This window comes from Rattus rattus, chromosome 5 (assembly GCF_011064425.1).
Source record: "Rattus rattus isolate New Zealand chromosome 5, Rrattus_CSIRO_v1, whole genome shotgun sequence".
Taxonomy (NCBI): Eukaryota; Metazoa; Chordata; class Mammalia; order Rodentia; family Muridae; genus Rattus; species Rattus rattus.
In genome coordinates this window covers 128,250,758-128,268,015 of record NC_046158.1, presented here as the reverse complement: position 1 = coordinate 128,268,015, position 17,258 = coordinate 128,250,758, and the positions used below count along the sequence as shown (strand labels likewise).

At 43.3% G+C, this 17,258-nt stretch overlaps 1 protein-coding gene across 1 annotated transcript in view; it reads left to right on the top strand.

Annotated features, from left to right (window-relative positions):
* The first annotated feature begins 463 nt into the window (after positions 1-463).
* Napb (NSF attachment protein beta) overlaps positions 464-17,258 on the top strand; it is a 39,222-nt gene continuing 22,427 nt past the window's right edge. Inside the window, exon 1 of the mRNA XM_032904368.1 lies at positions 464-642. Coding sequence (XP_032760259.1) covers positions 545-642 — 98 coding nt within the window. The 5' untranslated portion in view covers positions 464-544. The remainder of the gene's footprint in view (positions 643-17,258) is intronic.

The window sequence follows — 17,258 nt, the reverse complement described above, 5'->3', positions numbered from 1 at the left end:
CCAGCTGTTGCTCCTTTTCTGGGAGAGTTGGGAGGTGGTTGCGCTGAATTGCTGCATTAGATTTCTTTTTGCAGTATTGCTTGTAGAGTCTCTCTCTCTCTCTCTCTCTCTCTCTCTCTCTCTCTCTCTCTCTCTCTCTCTCTCTCTCTCTCTCCTCTCTCTCTCTCCCTCCCTTTCCTCCCTCTCTCTCCTTCTCTCTTCCTCCTCTCTCTCCTCCTCTCTCAATTTACATTCCTTAGAACCTTGAAGTTCACCTTAGCCCAATACCCCTCTAGAAGGCCACGCCCCTTCTCCCTCCTCCTAGGAGTCCTGGAGAATTCGGGGTCCCCCCCCCCCGACGAGCTCCCGCCCGGCCCTGTCCAGCAGCCTTCTGGGAATTGTAGTTGTGGTCTCTGACACAGCCGCCGTTAAGGTGGAGCGTAGGACTACAGATCCCGAAAGGCCACTCGCGTGCGCCTGCGTGTTGGCACCTGCTAGAGGGAGGACTAAGTCGTCCCGGGAGCCTCGCAAGTCAGCAGAGGAGGCTTTAGCTGCAGCCGGTGACATGGACAACGCAGGGAAAGAACGAGAAGCGGTCCAGCTTATGGCGGAGGCCGAGAAGCGAGTGAAGGCTTCCCACTCCTTCCTCCGAGGGTTGTTCGGGTGAGCGCCAGAGGTCTTGCCCTTAGGGGTCTTGGTGCCCGATCCCTTGCCCAGCCCGCTGCCGCTGCAGAGTACCCCGCGCAGTTGCTTAGGGTACCAGGATTCCCAGTGGCCCACGCTCTGTTTTCCGTCCCGTAGCACCCAGGGCCTCATCGCATCCCTTGGGCCGTGTCTGGGGGGGGTCCCTTTAGTCTGCACACACTGCAAGCCCCAAAACCTTTTGGGGATACTCAGGCCTTGGGCACCCCTCACCCACGCTCGGAGAACCCCTAGCTCTCAATCCCCAAGCACCCTTTAACAACCCAAAACACCTACGCGTCCTCGGAGATCTCTGTGGTCCCCCATGCCCCTTGCGTCTCCAACGGTCCGGCGCTGGCGCCAGCGTCCGCACTGAGCTGCCCTATCGAGGATGCCACCCCTTCTGGTGGACCAGATTCATTCATTTCCCTAGTCGGAGCCGTAAATCACCCGGGGAAACCAGGACTGTGAGGTTCTGGAATTCAACCTGAACCTTGGCATCTGCCGGAGGCTCATGGGGAGCGTGAAGTCTGCGCCCCTATATCCCGGGCACTTGTCCGCTGGTCTTGGCTCAAGGGCCTTGAAATCATTTCCTTCTCGGTGTGTTTTTCATTTGCCAGAGTGACTTGTATCCGTAGTTCTGGCCTCCCGTTTGATGAATTGTGTGTAACATTGCTCCTGTTTAAAGTCAGTATCCCTTGGGAATCCCGTGATTTTGTATAGTTCTTATATACCGTGCTAGGGAAGGGTTTACCTTCTGAGCTTTCAAAATTCAGAACCTGCACTGAGAGCTTGTGGAAGAATTTTGGGCTGTTGATTATGCGAATGATTCAGCTGTTTATGACAGTGGTAGAAATTACGTGTGCCTGTTTTTTCCCCCCATTTGAAAGTGAAAGATCTGTACCAAGAACAGATTTTTAATTATCGAGAAGGACAAGTGGTACATACTTAACTGCTGCATTGTGATATACAGTTCCTGTTGGAATTCAGTTTAGACACTAAGTTCTGAAAACACACCCAATGACCTTTGACTTTTATTTTTACTTCATTTATTTGACTACTAGTTATATTATTATTAATTATTGTATAATAATTTAATTGAACCCCATTATGCTTCCATCTCCAGGAAATGCTTAGGGTCACTTTGGTACAGTTTATAGTACCATGGTCTGCCAAGATAGAGGAGGAGACCATCCTTGGAGACCTCTAAGGGCATTTGTCACTGCTAGGTCTTAAATTTCTCATGTAATATGAAGCTTGGTGCTGTAGGTGTAACTTATAGACACGGTGTCCCTTTTAAAAGAGACAGGAGCATTGCAGGTGCCAAAGACTAGTTCTTGTCTGTGAGTCGCAAAACACACAAGATTCAGTCAGTGAATGTGAAATTGAATGGCAGAGTAGCTCATCTGAGGAGATGATGTTAATACACATCTCAAATCAGGATGTGGTTCCTCGAGCCAGTTATGGACATTTATTTTGGTCAAGAGGAACATTGTTTTGAGGAAACTAGGTCAACTCTTGAGACACTCATCGAAAAGGATTTTGAGGAATCTTTATTTCTGAAGAAACGTCTTTTTGGCTGTCAGTGGCTGGTCACGTAGGAAGACTCATTTTCCATCCACACTCAGTTTGTGTAGTCACTTAGAAGTCGCAGTTCAGGTTGTTATCGTGGAGTTTGGGACCTGGAACAGGTTAGCTTTGCTTCTCTGGGCCTCAGTTTCTTCTGCTGTAATCCAGTGTTAATTAATCATGATTAATAATCAGTGAGTTTATAAGCTACTTAGACCTATGCATTTTGGAAATGGCTGTGGGATGATTATCCACACATTCATCAAGCTGCATACCCCTCTTGTCAAGGAAACAGAAGGGCAGGTGGATTGAGTTTTGCAGGATGTCAGAGCCAAAAGTGTGGTCGGTAGCTTTAATGAATGAATATCTTAAGAGTTTTAGCCAGGTCAAGTGTCCTTTGTACTATGAAGACCGGGAGGTTTCCAGTGATAATTGGTCCTGAAAAGCATAGGAGAAGAATATGACGAGCTTCATGAGATTCATTATAAGTATTTGAAACCCCACACTCAACCTATTTTTCTTTTGGCTACAATGGGAAGATAACGGTTTTTGTATCAGTTCTGGATGTTTAAGGTTCTATGGGTGTGACCTTGCAAACATCTGTCATCACCTTTCACGTTGACCTGCCCCGCCTGCCTCTCTTTGGTTTTGTCCCTCATTTAAGGTAGTGTCAGCCATCCCCATGTGAGACTCTCAAGTTAGCAGGCAATTACAATGACGAGTCTCACCAAAGCTCCTGTTTAAGAGACGGACGGGTGATGATTTGAGGATGTGTCAGACATTTGAAAAGGCATTTGGCTTATTGCAGATGTTGCACGTCACCGACTGTTAATCTCCTAACTGCAGATTAAAGCGTATCCCAAACACTGCTTTTGTGATAATACTATGTCCTCAGTATTCTTACATAACTCTGCCTTTCTGTTGTTACTTTAGATGGGAATATGCGTGGAAATTCACAAGAGTGGGTCTAGTGGATGTTTTTCCAGCCTGGTAGTTGGAGGTTGGGGGACACATCAGTACGTATTTCCAGCAAGGCCTCTTGCAGCCCTCCCGACAAGAAAACAGTTTGAAAGGCTGCAGACTTGCCTGCAACCAATGTTACTTCCGTTTGGTTTTCTTATTCCCGGATAAAGAGTAAATTTTTTGGTTTTGTTTTTGTTTGTTTGTTTTCTTCGTAGCTGTGCAGTCAAACTAATTCTCACTTTTTCTGAAGAGCACAGTGTAGAGCCACCACTGACAAAGTCAAAATTTCACTTACTGCGTGGTCAGAGCACAGCTGTGGAAACTTGTAGTAAATTTCGAAGTTTAATTTAGCATCTCAACGAACTGCTAGAGTGATCTTAAGCTGGTCAAACAGACAGTAGGATGTTCTTGCTGGGGGAACATGCATTGAGGGTGTCTTGAACAGTACACATTGAAGATAGCTATATTTAGGGAATGATAGGAAAATGTTTCTGATCTTCCTTCGTTTGTTTGTTTGTTTGTTTGCAGTGCTGGGGATACACCCCCAGGCCTTGTATATTGTTAGGCAAACATTTATCCTGCCACTGAGCTATATTCTCAGCTCCCTGATGGTTTCTTTGCAATGTTCCTCAATCTCAAGGCTAATAAAAGAGGTAGTCTCAGTGTAAATTTAATGAAGGATCCCTTTGGGTTACTGCAACTAAGCATGGATCTACTTAATATCTATTTGTGAAGATTCAGATATTTCTTAGGTACTGTAGACTATATCCATATTGTTCCCCTGCTTTTATTTCAGTGAAGATTGTGTTTCCATGTTTAGCACAGTCAGGTGATAGCTTTGAGAGAGAGCATTTACATCTTTCTCAGTTATGATTAACACTTAAATGTAGATTCAGTTTTTTTTTTAAAAAAGTCATTATAATCACCTGGATGTGGTGTCACACACCTTAAATAGCAGCATTAGGGAGGCAGAGGCAGGTAGGTCTGTGTGAGTTCAAGGCCAGCTTGGTATATACAGTGAGTCCCTGGACAGCCAGGGGCTAGGTAGAGAAACGTCTCAAAAATAAAATAAAAAACAAACAAACAAACCAAAAAGAAAAGAAAAAAGCAACAACAAAAAAATCATTAATGTGGTCATCCATGCCTGTAATCCCAGCAATCTAGAGGCTGAAGCAGCAGGATCTTGAGTTTCATGTGGGCCTGTCTCAAAAACAAGACAGTGAATGTCGACTCAGCTACTTACAAAGTTATGGTGTAAAACCCAGAAGAATATTTGTGTATATTTCTTATAGTGTAGGAACTAAGATATGATAATTGTATATAGAGAAATAATAAATACAGCCATTTAAATCTATAATTCTGGGATTTTGCACTTCTGATTTTTTTTCTTGTTTCCGAGAATTATTCACGAGTGATCATAAGTAACATTACCCAGTTACCCTGTCCTGGGTGACTGTTTATGTCCACTTGACCCAAGCTAGAGTTATCTGGGAAGATGAATGGCAGTTGAGAAAATGTCTCCCTAGATGGGACTGTAGGCATTTTCTTGATTTAATGATTAATGCAGAGTGGGAGGGTGCAGCCACAGTGCTCTGTCCTTCGTTATATATGAAAGTGGGCTGAGCAGGCCATGAAGAGCAAGCCAGTAAGCAGTTTTCTTCCATGGGTTCTGCCTCCTGGTTCTGCCTCCTGGTTCCAGCCTTGGCTTCCATCACTGAACTAGGACCTGGGCCATATAAGCCAGTCTCAAGTTGCTTTTGATTACTGTGTCTTATCACAGCAATACAAACTAACTAAGGCATCCAACTGACTTTTTTTTTTTTTTTTTAAATATGGGGTAAACTGAGAGTGTCTATGTCACCAGATCATAGTATCATCCTAGTCATGGCAGCCTTTGTACAGTTAGGCCTTCAGAACTGTGTTCATCTGATTTTCTGATAAGTCAGCATTACATTCAGAAAAGTTTCAGCAGCTCACACAGTTCACAGAAAGCTGAAGGTTGGAATTAGAATTTTAGAATTTTAGAATTTAGCTTTCCTGTTTTCAAGTAGAACTTATCAAAACAAAAATCTTATATTGTCTGAATTAAGGAATATTTCGCATGGTAGGGAACTCCTGTTTTACTGGTTATTTTTCATCATGGGTCATTATTTTCTTTGAAAAGCTTTATCAGTATCTGTGAAGATAAAAATTATTTTTCTCCTTCAGATTACCAATACCTTGATTAGTGGGTGGGTTCCTGTTGAACTGTCCTTGCATGCTTGGCATAAGCTCCTCTGAGTTGCTTTGAGGGTCTCACTGTAGCCCAGGCTGGTCTCAAATTTGTGATCAGTCTGCCTGCTTGAGCCTCCCAGAGTTAGGATAACAGACTGTGCTCGGTTTTTGTTTTGTTTTGTTTGTTTGTTTAAACAAGCTCTGTTGGAACCTGGTTTTTCACAGTTTATTTAGAATTATTTTACTTATGATTCTTTGTTATAGCCTTTATCAGGTTGAAATGTTGATGTTATAGGTGCCTCAGAAAGAGTTTAGGTGTTTTCTTTCCTATGGTTTCTTATAGGTTGTTTAGCTGCTCTTATAGTGAAACTGTTGGGTTTATACATGTGTGTTTCATTTCTTTTCTTGGTTTGTTTTTAGCGTGTTTGGTGCATGTGCACAAATCCAGGAGCCAGAGGAAAATGACATATGCCCCTCCTCTAACACTTTCTGTCTTATTCTCTTGAGAAAGGGTATATATCTATCTTACTGAACCTGGCACAAGGCTGATGGCCATTCCCAACACAGCATCTCCCTAGCCTGGTGAATAAGTTCTTTCCTTAACATTGGGGTTTTTGTGTGTGTGTGTTTTTAATTTGGAATATTTAAGTATGCTATTTGTACTAAAGTCAATTTTAGTAAATTATATTTTCTCAGAAAATTATTCATTTAATCTAAATTTTAAAAATTGACATGCAGAGTTATGCCAGTATCTTTTTTAATTTCTAAAAGTGTTCTTTTTCGGTGATATATATAAATAATATTTTGCTTCTTCCTACTTATTTTTGTATTTGATTTCCTCCTTCTCCCTTCATTTTTTTTGATCCTTTATTCTCCTCATCTGTTCTCCTGTTTGCATACCTTTTACCTTATTTCTGTTTCTACCTTTATTGCTTTTTTATTTTCTTTATCATTTATTTTTCCCTCTGGCTTTTTTTTTTTTTTTTTTTTTTTTTTTTTGCAGGAAGTATTAATTTGCTGTCTCAGTTTGGCATATGTGAATCTGATTTAGGTATGAATTCTTAAACTGCTTTAACTGTGTGATGTAGGGCCTGTTGCATAGTGCTTTGATCTTGTCTGTTTGCTCTTTGATCTAGGAGTTGTTGGGGGCATCCCTCTCGACAAAAGAAACTTTTTTTTTTTAATTTCTGTTTTATTTCTTTATGATTAGAAAGCCAACAGTGATTTCTCTGCTTTCTTTGCTGCCTGATATGTTACAGTGCTCATGAATGGTCTTATGAACACAGGTGCTTGCTTCTCAGTTTGATAGAGATTTATAATATCTAACTCCTGACTATGTAATGAGGACTAGGTCATTTGTTCGTTATGCTTTGGACTGAGAGAAATATGTTAATGTCTCGCCTTTGTATATTTCTGTGGGTCTCCTGTATTTCAGCTTTAAGAAGGCGACTATTGCTTTATTCAGTTAATAGAATTCCATTATGATCTTTATCTTTATCTTTAGCATTATAGAATGAGCTTATTTTATCTTACATGATGCTTTTGAGTCCAAATTCTACCCTGTCCATTCCAGAATACTAAGGTACCCATACATGTTTTTAAACTGGGTACATTTCCTATGTTGGGAAAGAACACACAGACATCCAGTGGCCACGCGTCCTGTGTCAGCCAGCTCCCCACAAACTGTGATGGCTTTATGACTGACTCAAGGAAGATAAGTAGCAAGGACATATACTTCCCCTTGGAAGTGTTTGCCTATCCTGTGTTTCTGCCGAATCTTTATTCTCTTGAGATGTTAAGAAAGGGACACCCTGGGGTAGAGTGTGAGGGCCTTTAGGAAAGAACCAACATCACAGTTCTCCTGCAGGTGAATTGAGCTAGAGAAGCCTTTGCAGGATGTCAGGGCTATTTCAGTTTGTGATACATATAACAGAGTTAGCTGTTGTGTGCTGGTTTTGTTGTTTTATTTTTAAGACAATATCTTACTGTTTACCTCTGGGTGGCCTAGAACTCAATTATGTAGACCAGTCTGGTCTCAAACGTCTGGTATATGCTTTTTTATAGCACCTTTTAAAAATCTTTTTTTATTTTTTATTTTACACATATAGGTATTTAGCCTGCGTGTATGTCTTCACCACATGTGTGCCTGGTGCCCAAGGAGGCCAGAAAAGGGTGTCAGATCTTCTGAGACTGGAGTTACGGACAATTGTGAACTGCCTCATAGGTGCTGGGAATGGAATCTGCGTCCTCTGTAGGAGCAGCTGAGGCATCTGGTCAGCACTCTGGTGCATTTCTGGCTCTGTATCCCAAGCCTTTCCGAAGAGCCTTACCTTAGCTGTGCCTCTCCTGTGGCTCTGCTTTGTGAGCAAATCTGAAAGTGATATTGATGTGACTGGTTCTGAACTGTTGAAGCACTCTGGTGGGTTTACTATAGTTTATATTTTATCTGATTTTTGTTTTATTTGGAGATGTTTGTGGTTTGTTCGGCTGTTGCATTTATGACATAAAGCTTTTAAAAATAGTCCAGCACCTGTTCCTTATTTAGGCCTCTGTTCCTTCATTTGTTCTGGAAAACACCTATTCTCCCTGTGCTTGAAAGTGTACCTTCTCCTCCTCCACTGTCTGCTTTTGTTGGTTTGGTGTGAGAGTTTTGCTATTTGTATTTAGACAAAAAAAATTCCCTTGCATTTTTATTTTTTTAACCTTTCTCATTATATCCTTTAGTCTTTAGTCTTAGATCAGTAATAAAATGTATCCAATGCCCACCACTTACATTCTCTGGTCCTCTCTCAGTCTTCCTGAAGTTTTGGGTTCTATTAGTGGCCTGTGACAAATGGCTTCACTAGCTATTTGATAACAGTGTGACTTTGATTCTCTCTTGAGTTCTTGGAAAATCCAGCTGTCAGCTGTGTACACTAGCATTGAAACCCATCCTAACTTGAGTTTTTAGGTTTGTAAGCACCTTTGCCTTTTGATGTGGGAGCCTAGAGATTTTCTTGACTAATAGAATTGGGTAGCTTACCAGGATTTTTCAGTGGACTTTAGTACAAGGTTGGCTGTTTCAGTGTTTAGATTGTATCTTGGGAATTTTGAAACATTTGTTTTCTCTTTCCTCTTTGGAGGACTCTTAAGTACATGAGTCCAGCAGGACTTGCCCTTGACCCTGACAAGGAGCAGCAGGGAAGGAATAAAGAAAGGACAGGCAGGTAGACACACCTACAGATTAGTTGGGGTCAGGTGGGCCGTGCTCTGATCCAGGTACCAACTACTCAACAACCCCGAACCTCAGTGTAATTACTGCATACAGCACATGGGAGGGATTTGCTAGCCTTGGTAAGAGCTCTCTGTCCAGTTTCAGGCTGAGGGAAGGCTTTGCCACTCATTCTGAGGCTGACTCAGGTGGGGAAGGTTTTGCCCATTTCTCATGGATCTGAGATGTTGGATCCTAGACATAGCTAAGCCTTCACACTCACCTAAGACTTCCATGGCTCCCCTCAGCCAGCAGCAGCAGTGGTGGCAGCATGGGCTTCTGTAGTAGGAGAGGAGGAATATGAATCTTAGCCGGCTTGTTTGACTTTGCTGCTGTAGAGTTGGGTACGCTGTCTGGAAGGAGTGGCACTGTGGAGCAATAGTTAGAGGCCCCCTTCCTTAGGCAAAATTGAACATATCTTCGCTGCTTGCCTTTCTTTCCTTGCTCTGCCCTGGTAGGGAGGTCCCTCCCTCTCCCCTGAAGGCAGTCTTCTAAAGACTGGCTCTACCCAAGGAACTCTTTTTCAGTTTCCTGACCTGACCTGAACTGACCCTTCAGATCTTATGCTTGGCCTTGGAATTCCTAGGGCTCCCTTGCTGGGGAATGGTTCTCTCTGAACCTTGCACTTTGGCCCACAGACCCCCTCCTGACTTGCACCAGGAGCCATGATCACTCGATTTGTTTCTCCCAGCTCCATTTCAGTGGAGGTTTACTAAATGCAGGACGTGTTTGTAAATTTATATTTAGTTAACACCATCCTTTGGGAATTATAGCAGTTATTAATACTTTATTGTAGGACTGTGGTGGGTCCTGAGTCTACTCTGCCACAGGGCATAGCCCCTTGGGGAGGCAGGATTTGGGAAATTTGACTTTACCCCATGCTTTCGATCATGGGCAGGTGTAGAGAAGCTGTAAGACACCACTCTAGGGGTGGGGAAGTGCAGTCTGAGGCCTGAGACAGCAGAAGCTAGCTGGTGGGGAGGGGGGGTGCAAGGAGGCCCGGGCCATCTGCTTCTCAGGCTCTCAGGCATCCAGGCACCACTGGGAGCCACTGAAGAACTGAGAATGAAGTAGGGGGCATGGCAGGCAGGATCTAGCTCCGGGCTGAGAGGGAGAAGAGGGGGAGCTCCGGCTGGTCCCGCTGGGGGGATGGGGAGGGAATCTTTGGCTTGACTGCTTGAGGCTTGAACTTAGCTTGGTGATGGCCACAGCCGGAGTTCAGGAAACCCTTCTACCTTCTACAAGAGAATAGACGAACAGGCTAGGTCAGCAAAGGTCTTCTCAGTGGCTCCCCACCGCAGATCCCCATGAAAAGAGGCAGTCCATGGCTTTAAGGCCATTTATTGTCATGGTGGAAAGTGGATGTGTAGAATTATACTCCACTTCTCAGGGTGGGCCTGAGACTAAATACCTTTTGCAGGGAGGAGTGTCTGGGAAGGAAAGGTTACTGGCTAAGCCTCCAGGCCTTTAGGTACCTCATTAAAATGGAGATCTGCCTTGAACCTATCACTGTGGAGGGGCTTGGGGTGTTACCCTTATGTGGCCGATGGCCATGAATCTATGGAGGACAGTGGCTATTGACAGGGGCCTGGTTCCCTGGGAGTCAGGTGAAATGCCTACCATCTCTTCAGGGTCACTGGGGTTTCTAGCCTTAGCTGTCTTTCGTGGTCCCTCAATTTATAAAGATTTAAATTAATTTCAGAGATTCCATTTTATAGAGATAAATTTTTTGAGATAAAAATTTCACTATGTAGCTCTGGCAGTAATTCACTATATAGATGCTGCTGGCATTGAACTCACACTCAAGTCTCTGCCACCTGAGAACTGGGTTTAAAAGTATGTGCCACCACACCTTGGAAAATGTGTTTAGAATGTCACTAGTCAGATAGGGTTGTGTGGAACTGGTTTGTAAGTTTATTAAATTATGCTACCGTTTGCTTTCTTCAGTATTTACCTAGCTTGTTGGTTTTTTTTTAACCTACATTCTGTTATTGGCTCTCATTGGCACATACTTTGCCTATCAAGGTGGAGCTTCAGAACACTGCCAGAAGTCCAGTTAGCCTTCCCAACTACATTTACCTATCCCATTACCTTATTCAGGAAATTAAACTTAACTAATACTTTTGTTAGCCAATCGTTAAATATTGAGTGTTCTGTTTGAGAATCCATGATCCACGCTCCCCACCCCCTTAAGCAGAAATGGTGAAAAGGTCTCAGAAAGTTGAATCTAAATGTATGGGAGTGAGCTTCAAGGAGCCATTTTGTTGGCATGTGCTAGCACCCAACCTGGTTGCTTCTCTCCATCTCCTGGCCTGACTGCCTCTATGAGCAGGCTGTGAATGGCATTATCTGCAAGTGGTCTGAGCAAGACCCAAGCCCTGGACTTTTAGTCCTTTATGCTGAACATTGGGCTCTGCCATCAGTTAATAGAAAAGTGAAGGAACCTTTGATTGCTGCACCACCCCACCTTCCTTGGCCTGGGAGTATCTTAAGAGTACCTCCCTTATGCTACCTGTTTAGTAATGATACCGTTATCAGTTGTTGAGTAATGTACCACAGTGTGACATTTCAGTGTCAACTGTGTAGTGCAGAGCAGAGCAGTTGTCAAAATTAATCACCCCGGATACTTATTATATCTCTCTGTGGAGAAAATTCAGAATTGTCTCTACTGGCTATTTTGAAATGTTGTCAACAGTATTTATCCTGCTGTGCTGTAGAACTTGAGACATTCCTCCATTTGATCACCTACACACCTGTACCTGTTAATCATCCTCCCTCCCTTCCCACCCCCACCCCCACCCCCACCCCCGACTTCTCCTGCCCCATAACCCTTCCCAAACCTCGGTAACTATAAATCTATCCCATACTTAATAACTACAAAGCTGTTCCATACTTCTGTTTTAGTCAGGTCTTCCGTAGCACCAGAAGCAAGGGATGGAAGAAAAAAAGAGAATTTTTTTTTTTTTTTTTTGGTTCTTTTTTTTTTTCCGGAGCTGGGGACTGAACCCAGGGCCTTGCACTCCCTAGGCAAGCGCTCTACCCCTGAGCTAAATCCCCAACCCCAAAAAAAGAGAATTTATTAAGTGAACTTTAAGATAGCAATAACAGCCAAATCACCCTGACATGCTGAGACCCTGGTACTTATTCCTTAAGGCAGGTTCCTAACATTAAGAGTAACCCCACAGTAGCTGTCTCTCAGTGTTCTTGGTGAGAAGCCTGTGTTTCCAGCATCTTCAGTATCCCGGGGTCTTCACTGAAACTCAGGTTTCACTTTCATGGCTTTGTGCAGTGACTTCTCACAGCCTTCATGCAGGGAATCTAGCCTCATGCTGCCTTGTTGCAACATCTTCTAAGACTTTAGAGCAAGCCTCTATGACCCCATTACTTGCATTTTTTTTTTCATGCCTCCAAAACCATTACCAGTGTTCAGTGCCACATTCTGCTTGCTTGGGATGTAGCCTGTCCCCTTGGGCATGGCTACAGTAGACTAAGCTTAGGAGAACACTTCTCTAGGTGGGTCTGTTAGAGCAAAATACCCTGAAGGCTCTCTGTTAAACTTTCTTCCCTCCCCCTCCCTCCCTCCCCTTCCTTCTTTCCAAGCCAAGTGTCTTAGAGTTTTACTGCACTGAGCAGACACCATGACCAAGGCAAGTCTTATAAAGGACATATGGTTGGGCCTGACTTACAGGTTCAGAGGCTCAGTCCATTATCAAGTGGGAGCATGATCAAGTGCCAGCATCAAGGCAGGCATGGTGCAGGCAGAGCTGAGAGTGCTACATCTTCATCTGCGGCTGCTAGCACAATACTGGCTTCCAAGCAGCTAGGATGAGGATTTAAAGCCCACACCCACAGAGACACACCTACTCTAATAAGGCCATGCCTACTCCAACAGGGCCACACCTTCTAATAGTGCCACTATTAGACTATACAGCCTAACCTATACAAACCACCACACCAAGGTATCATGTAGCCCACAGTAGCCTTAAATTCACTAAGTAGCTTAGATTGTAGTAGCATGCATCTGTAATCCCAGCACTCCTATCAGTTGGAATGTGAAATGAAGACATAAGAATCAATTGGAAGCTCTCAGGCCAACAAGTCTGGAGTACACAGCCTAAAAGCAAAAACAAAGGAGACCCCAGTTCAGGGAGGTGAAAGGGAGAACCAGTTCCTAAATGTTGTCCTCTGACCACTATACTTTCACCTGAAGTCTGATACCCACAAATGCATATATAAAATTATTTTATTAAAGCTTTATTGTGAACCACTTGGAGGAGAAAAAAAGGATTAGCTAGATCTAAAGTCTGTATATCTCAGTGAACTTCAGTACAAAATAGAAAATAGTTTTAAAATGCAGGACTTTAAACAGTTCTGGAGTTCTTGGTATGTGCAGCCATCCCCCCCCTGCCCCCAAACACACCCTAAGACATTTTTCCTATTCTACTTAGTGTATGTGATTTCTCTTTCTTGGCTCTTTAACACTTGCAGATGCTTTCTCCAAGCCCATGGTACCTACATCTTTTATTCTTTTGGTTTTTTTCAAGACAAGTTTTCTCTGTGTAGCCCTGGCCATCTTGGAACTTGCTCTGTACACCAGGCTGGCCTGGAACTAAAAGATTCAACTGCCTGTGCCTCCCAAGTGGTGGGATTAAAGGTGTGTGCCACCACCACCACCACCACCACCACCACCACCACCACCCAGCTGCCCACTGTTATATTCCTTTCCCCTAGAAACTAATTTTCAGATCTTTCTAATCTACTTGTCCACCTAAATCTTGTTAAGCGCACCAAGCAGTGACCATTCTTTTTTTTTTTTTTTTTTTTTTTTTTTTTTTTTTTTTTTTGGAGCTGGGGACCAACCAGGGCCTTGTGCTTACTAGGCAAGCGCTCTACCACTGAGCTAAATCCCCAACCCAGCAGTGACCATTCTTTAGCCCAGATGTTACTGTGTCTCGAAATTCTACAAAATACAGTGTCTATTACTTTTTAATTCACCCTCACTCAAGTTTTCAGGAGGGGTCAGAACATAGCCAGATTCGTTGCCAGAAAGTGCCACAAATGCCCTGTTCCTGATAGAGTCCTTGTTTCTCTCTGAAACCCAGTGAGTCACACCCTCACTGTTCACATTTATATCAGCATTCTTCTCTACCCCCACTGCAATAGCACATTAAGCTCTATTTATAGCACTCCAGGGCTTTGCTAGTCTGTGTCTCCAATCTCCTCTGTATTTTTCCTGCAAATCAGCCACATGTTCAGGTTTATCATTGGAATAACCCCACTTCTGATACAGACTTTGTATTATTTACTTTTTATTATGACAGGATGTCTGACAAAAGCAGTTTAAGAATTTATTTGACTGGAAGTTTGAGAGAAGTCCATCATGGTAGAGATGTAATAGTAGATGATTCCTTGACTGTAGGATCACGTGGCTGGGGTTCCTCACCTATGGAACAGGAAGCAGGGTCCAGCTATAAATATCAAGGACCACTCAAGCGATCCACTTCCTTCATCAAGGTTCAACCTAAAGGTTCTACAACCTTTGTTTCATATATACATATATGTGTATATATGTATGTATATTATTCTGTATAATGTATGTATGTGTGCATGTGGGGCTGACCATTTAAAATTGGATAACCAAGTGGTAGTTCTTCCCTCAGGAAGACTATTTCTCTCACTCCCATCCTTAGTTACTTATAGTGAAGGGTTCAAACCTTGTGGGCTTTACCCCCATCTACTTTGGTATGTCTCTTGTTATTTTTGTTCAGCTCGTGTTTAGGCTGTGATGTTGGTGAGACTATGAGTATAGCTTCTGACATTCCTAGGAGTAATCTCACCTAAGCTCCTTGATTATCTGGCTCTTGAAAGCTTTCTGCTCCCTCCTCCTCAGTGTTCCTGGAGCCTTGTGGGAGTTGTTTTGTAGTAGTATCCACTGCGACTGGGCTCCACATCTCTGTTTTTACTGGTCATGGTTTTCTATGGTGGCTTCCATCTTGTTGCAAAGAGAGGTTTCCTCGAAGAGTGGTGAGGACTAGACTTATCTGTAGGTGTAAGGACTTGTAGAATGTACAAGTTATGCTTTTGCTGTTTAGTAAAGTGGAGGTTGTAGGAGCGCCTTCAAGATCTATGACTTCGTTGGCCCTGAGTAGTTGGCTAGGTTTCCACTACCGGGTAGATATCCTTCCTGTTTGACAGGTTTTAAGTCTAATTAGAGAGCTGTCGGTTACTGCCAAGTGCTAGGACTGCATCCCTAGGGTGATAGCGTTGCTGGTTCATCATTGGGGTTCACAGGCATCATAGCTGAGTAGGACTGTTGGTTGCTCCCCTTACTTTGATGCTTTTTGGTACCATAAATGCTAGTCCTGGGGAGGAGGCATTCAGGTCAGTTCCAGCTCAGGTATCTTTGGGCCCTGAGTTTGAAGTGTATGGTGTCTTAGAATTTCCTTTCACCCCTTAGAGGCAATCAGTGGCAATATCAATAACCTGAGATATTTGAGGCATTGACCAACCAACAGCTCAAAAGAGGGCTTTTCATGCCTGGTTTTAGATATTTTGTTTTATGGTCTTTGGCTCTTGGAGGGAACATTTTCAACCCAGATGAGAAAATTTCATGTAAACAATTTATGCATATTTATGTAGACTTACCTGCATTATAGGTTTTTTAAGGAAGATAGTTAATAGTATGCTTTCTTATGACTTTTTCAAACATTCTTACTGTTTTATTTTCTCTCATTTTCCATATTTATGGCAGATACTTTTAAACACAGTCAGTGGATTTGTCTCTCCTTTCTCAATATTTTCTATTTTTGCTTGCTACCTTGAGGAACATTTGGACTACTAATTAAAAATTTCTATGTGGAGCTGGGCTCAGTACTGCTTGTCTGGAATCCCAGGACTGGAGAGGCAGAGGGAGCTTGAGTTTAAGGCTTGCCTGGATTACATAGAGCAAGACCTTGTGTCAAAACAAACATCCGTAGCAACCCCCAAAACTAAACAGAAAACAAACTCAACAACAGTAAAACCACCACCAGCAGCAGCAGCAGCAGCAGCAGCAGCAGCAGCAGCAGCAGCAGCAGCAGCAACAAAAAGCCAGTGATGTGGACAGATTCTTCCATCAACACACGCAGCAGCTACTGCTGCCATTGTAGCCTATGTCCCAGGCCCTGGTCTGACCTTTGCTGCAGGTTGACTAAGGAAATATTCCTGCTAGTGAAGAAGAAGCCTTGTCCTGAGTGACAGCCTCCATGTACACCTCACCATCATCCCAGCAATAAGCACAGTGGTTCTTGTCTCAGTAGTAGCCCTCAGGGTATCTGGATTATAGACCTGAATTCTCTCTGGTTGTGCCTGCACACTGATACATTGGCATAGCTGTAATTAGTCGAGATATTTCTACTTTAATATCTTGTGATTTTAGAGGCAGCTTTATTTCTGCCTCTGCAGTTGTCACCTTTTCCTTTTGGGTACATCTCATGATGTGTGCCATTAATTCACTCCAGTCTGCTTTGATACCTCCCTCCTCCCACCCACAGCTTTAAAATAGTTTGTATTATAGTTGCCAGTGTGCTCTGCTCCAAACAGTGATTATTTGGGGTGGGGAAATACTAAGACTTGAGAGGATTTGGGGATTAATTGCTCTTCGCTGGTCCTTAGCCAGCTGCCTAGGAACTTGGTCTACAGTGGAACAGGGTGGGGCTGGAGGTGCTGTCTCAGGCATCTTCACCCCTGAAGTAGGAGGCTTTGTGAGCCCTCTGACCTTCCATAGCTTGTCTGGTACATACTGACAGACCTGCCTCCGAAATGAAGGTGTGCTAGGCTGAGGCCTCAGGTGGAGACAGGTCTTGTGTATGCTAGAGTTTCCCTTCTTGGTGGAGAAGGTGTCTCCTTGTTCAAGGTTAGAAACTAATGATAGCAAAGGATGCTTACTTTAGCTCAGTTTATCTTTTTCCATGCCACTTCGGTGCCGTATGCTAGCATCGTGTTACCTCGTAGCAGAGATGCTTTTCAAACTCTGTTTTGTTTCCAAGAATATTCTGCTCTCTGTGGAACTCAGGGTAGCTATCAGTTGAATTATTTGAATGTGAATACTGGGTATTGGTCTTTAAAACTTGTAATATTTAGTGTCCATGTACATAAAGTAACTAGTTGAAGTACTTTTGAAGATATTTCCCAAAAGGTATGCAGTTGTATTTGTTTGTGGAATCTGTTATTTTCCTTCCCTCTTTACGTGGTTTGGAAATTGAGTTTAGGTTGACAGACAAGAACCTTTACCGTATCGGCAGCCTACCTTTTATTTTAATATAGATACCTAAAGTTTACTCACCCTACTTGGGGACAAAGGCTCATGACTCCTGGCTGACCTGAGATTCATTGTATTGTGGGTGATTACCTTGAACGTCTGATGCTCTTGCCTTTCCTTCCCAAGTCCTGATATTACAGATATGGGCCTCCCTGTGCAGTTTAGATGGATTGGATGAGGATCATACCCAGGGCTTTGAGCGTACTAGGCAAGCACTCTACCAGCTGAGCCATATCCCCAGCCTATATTCTGGCTGTTTTGTCTTCCTTAGGTGGTTTGTTGTTATCTATTTGTTTGTTTTGA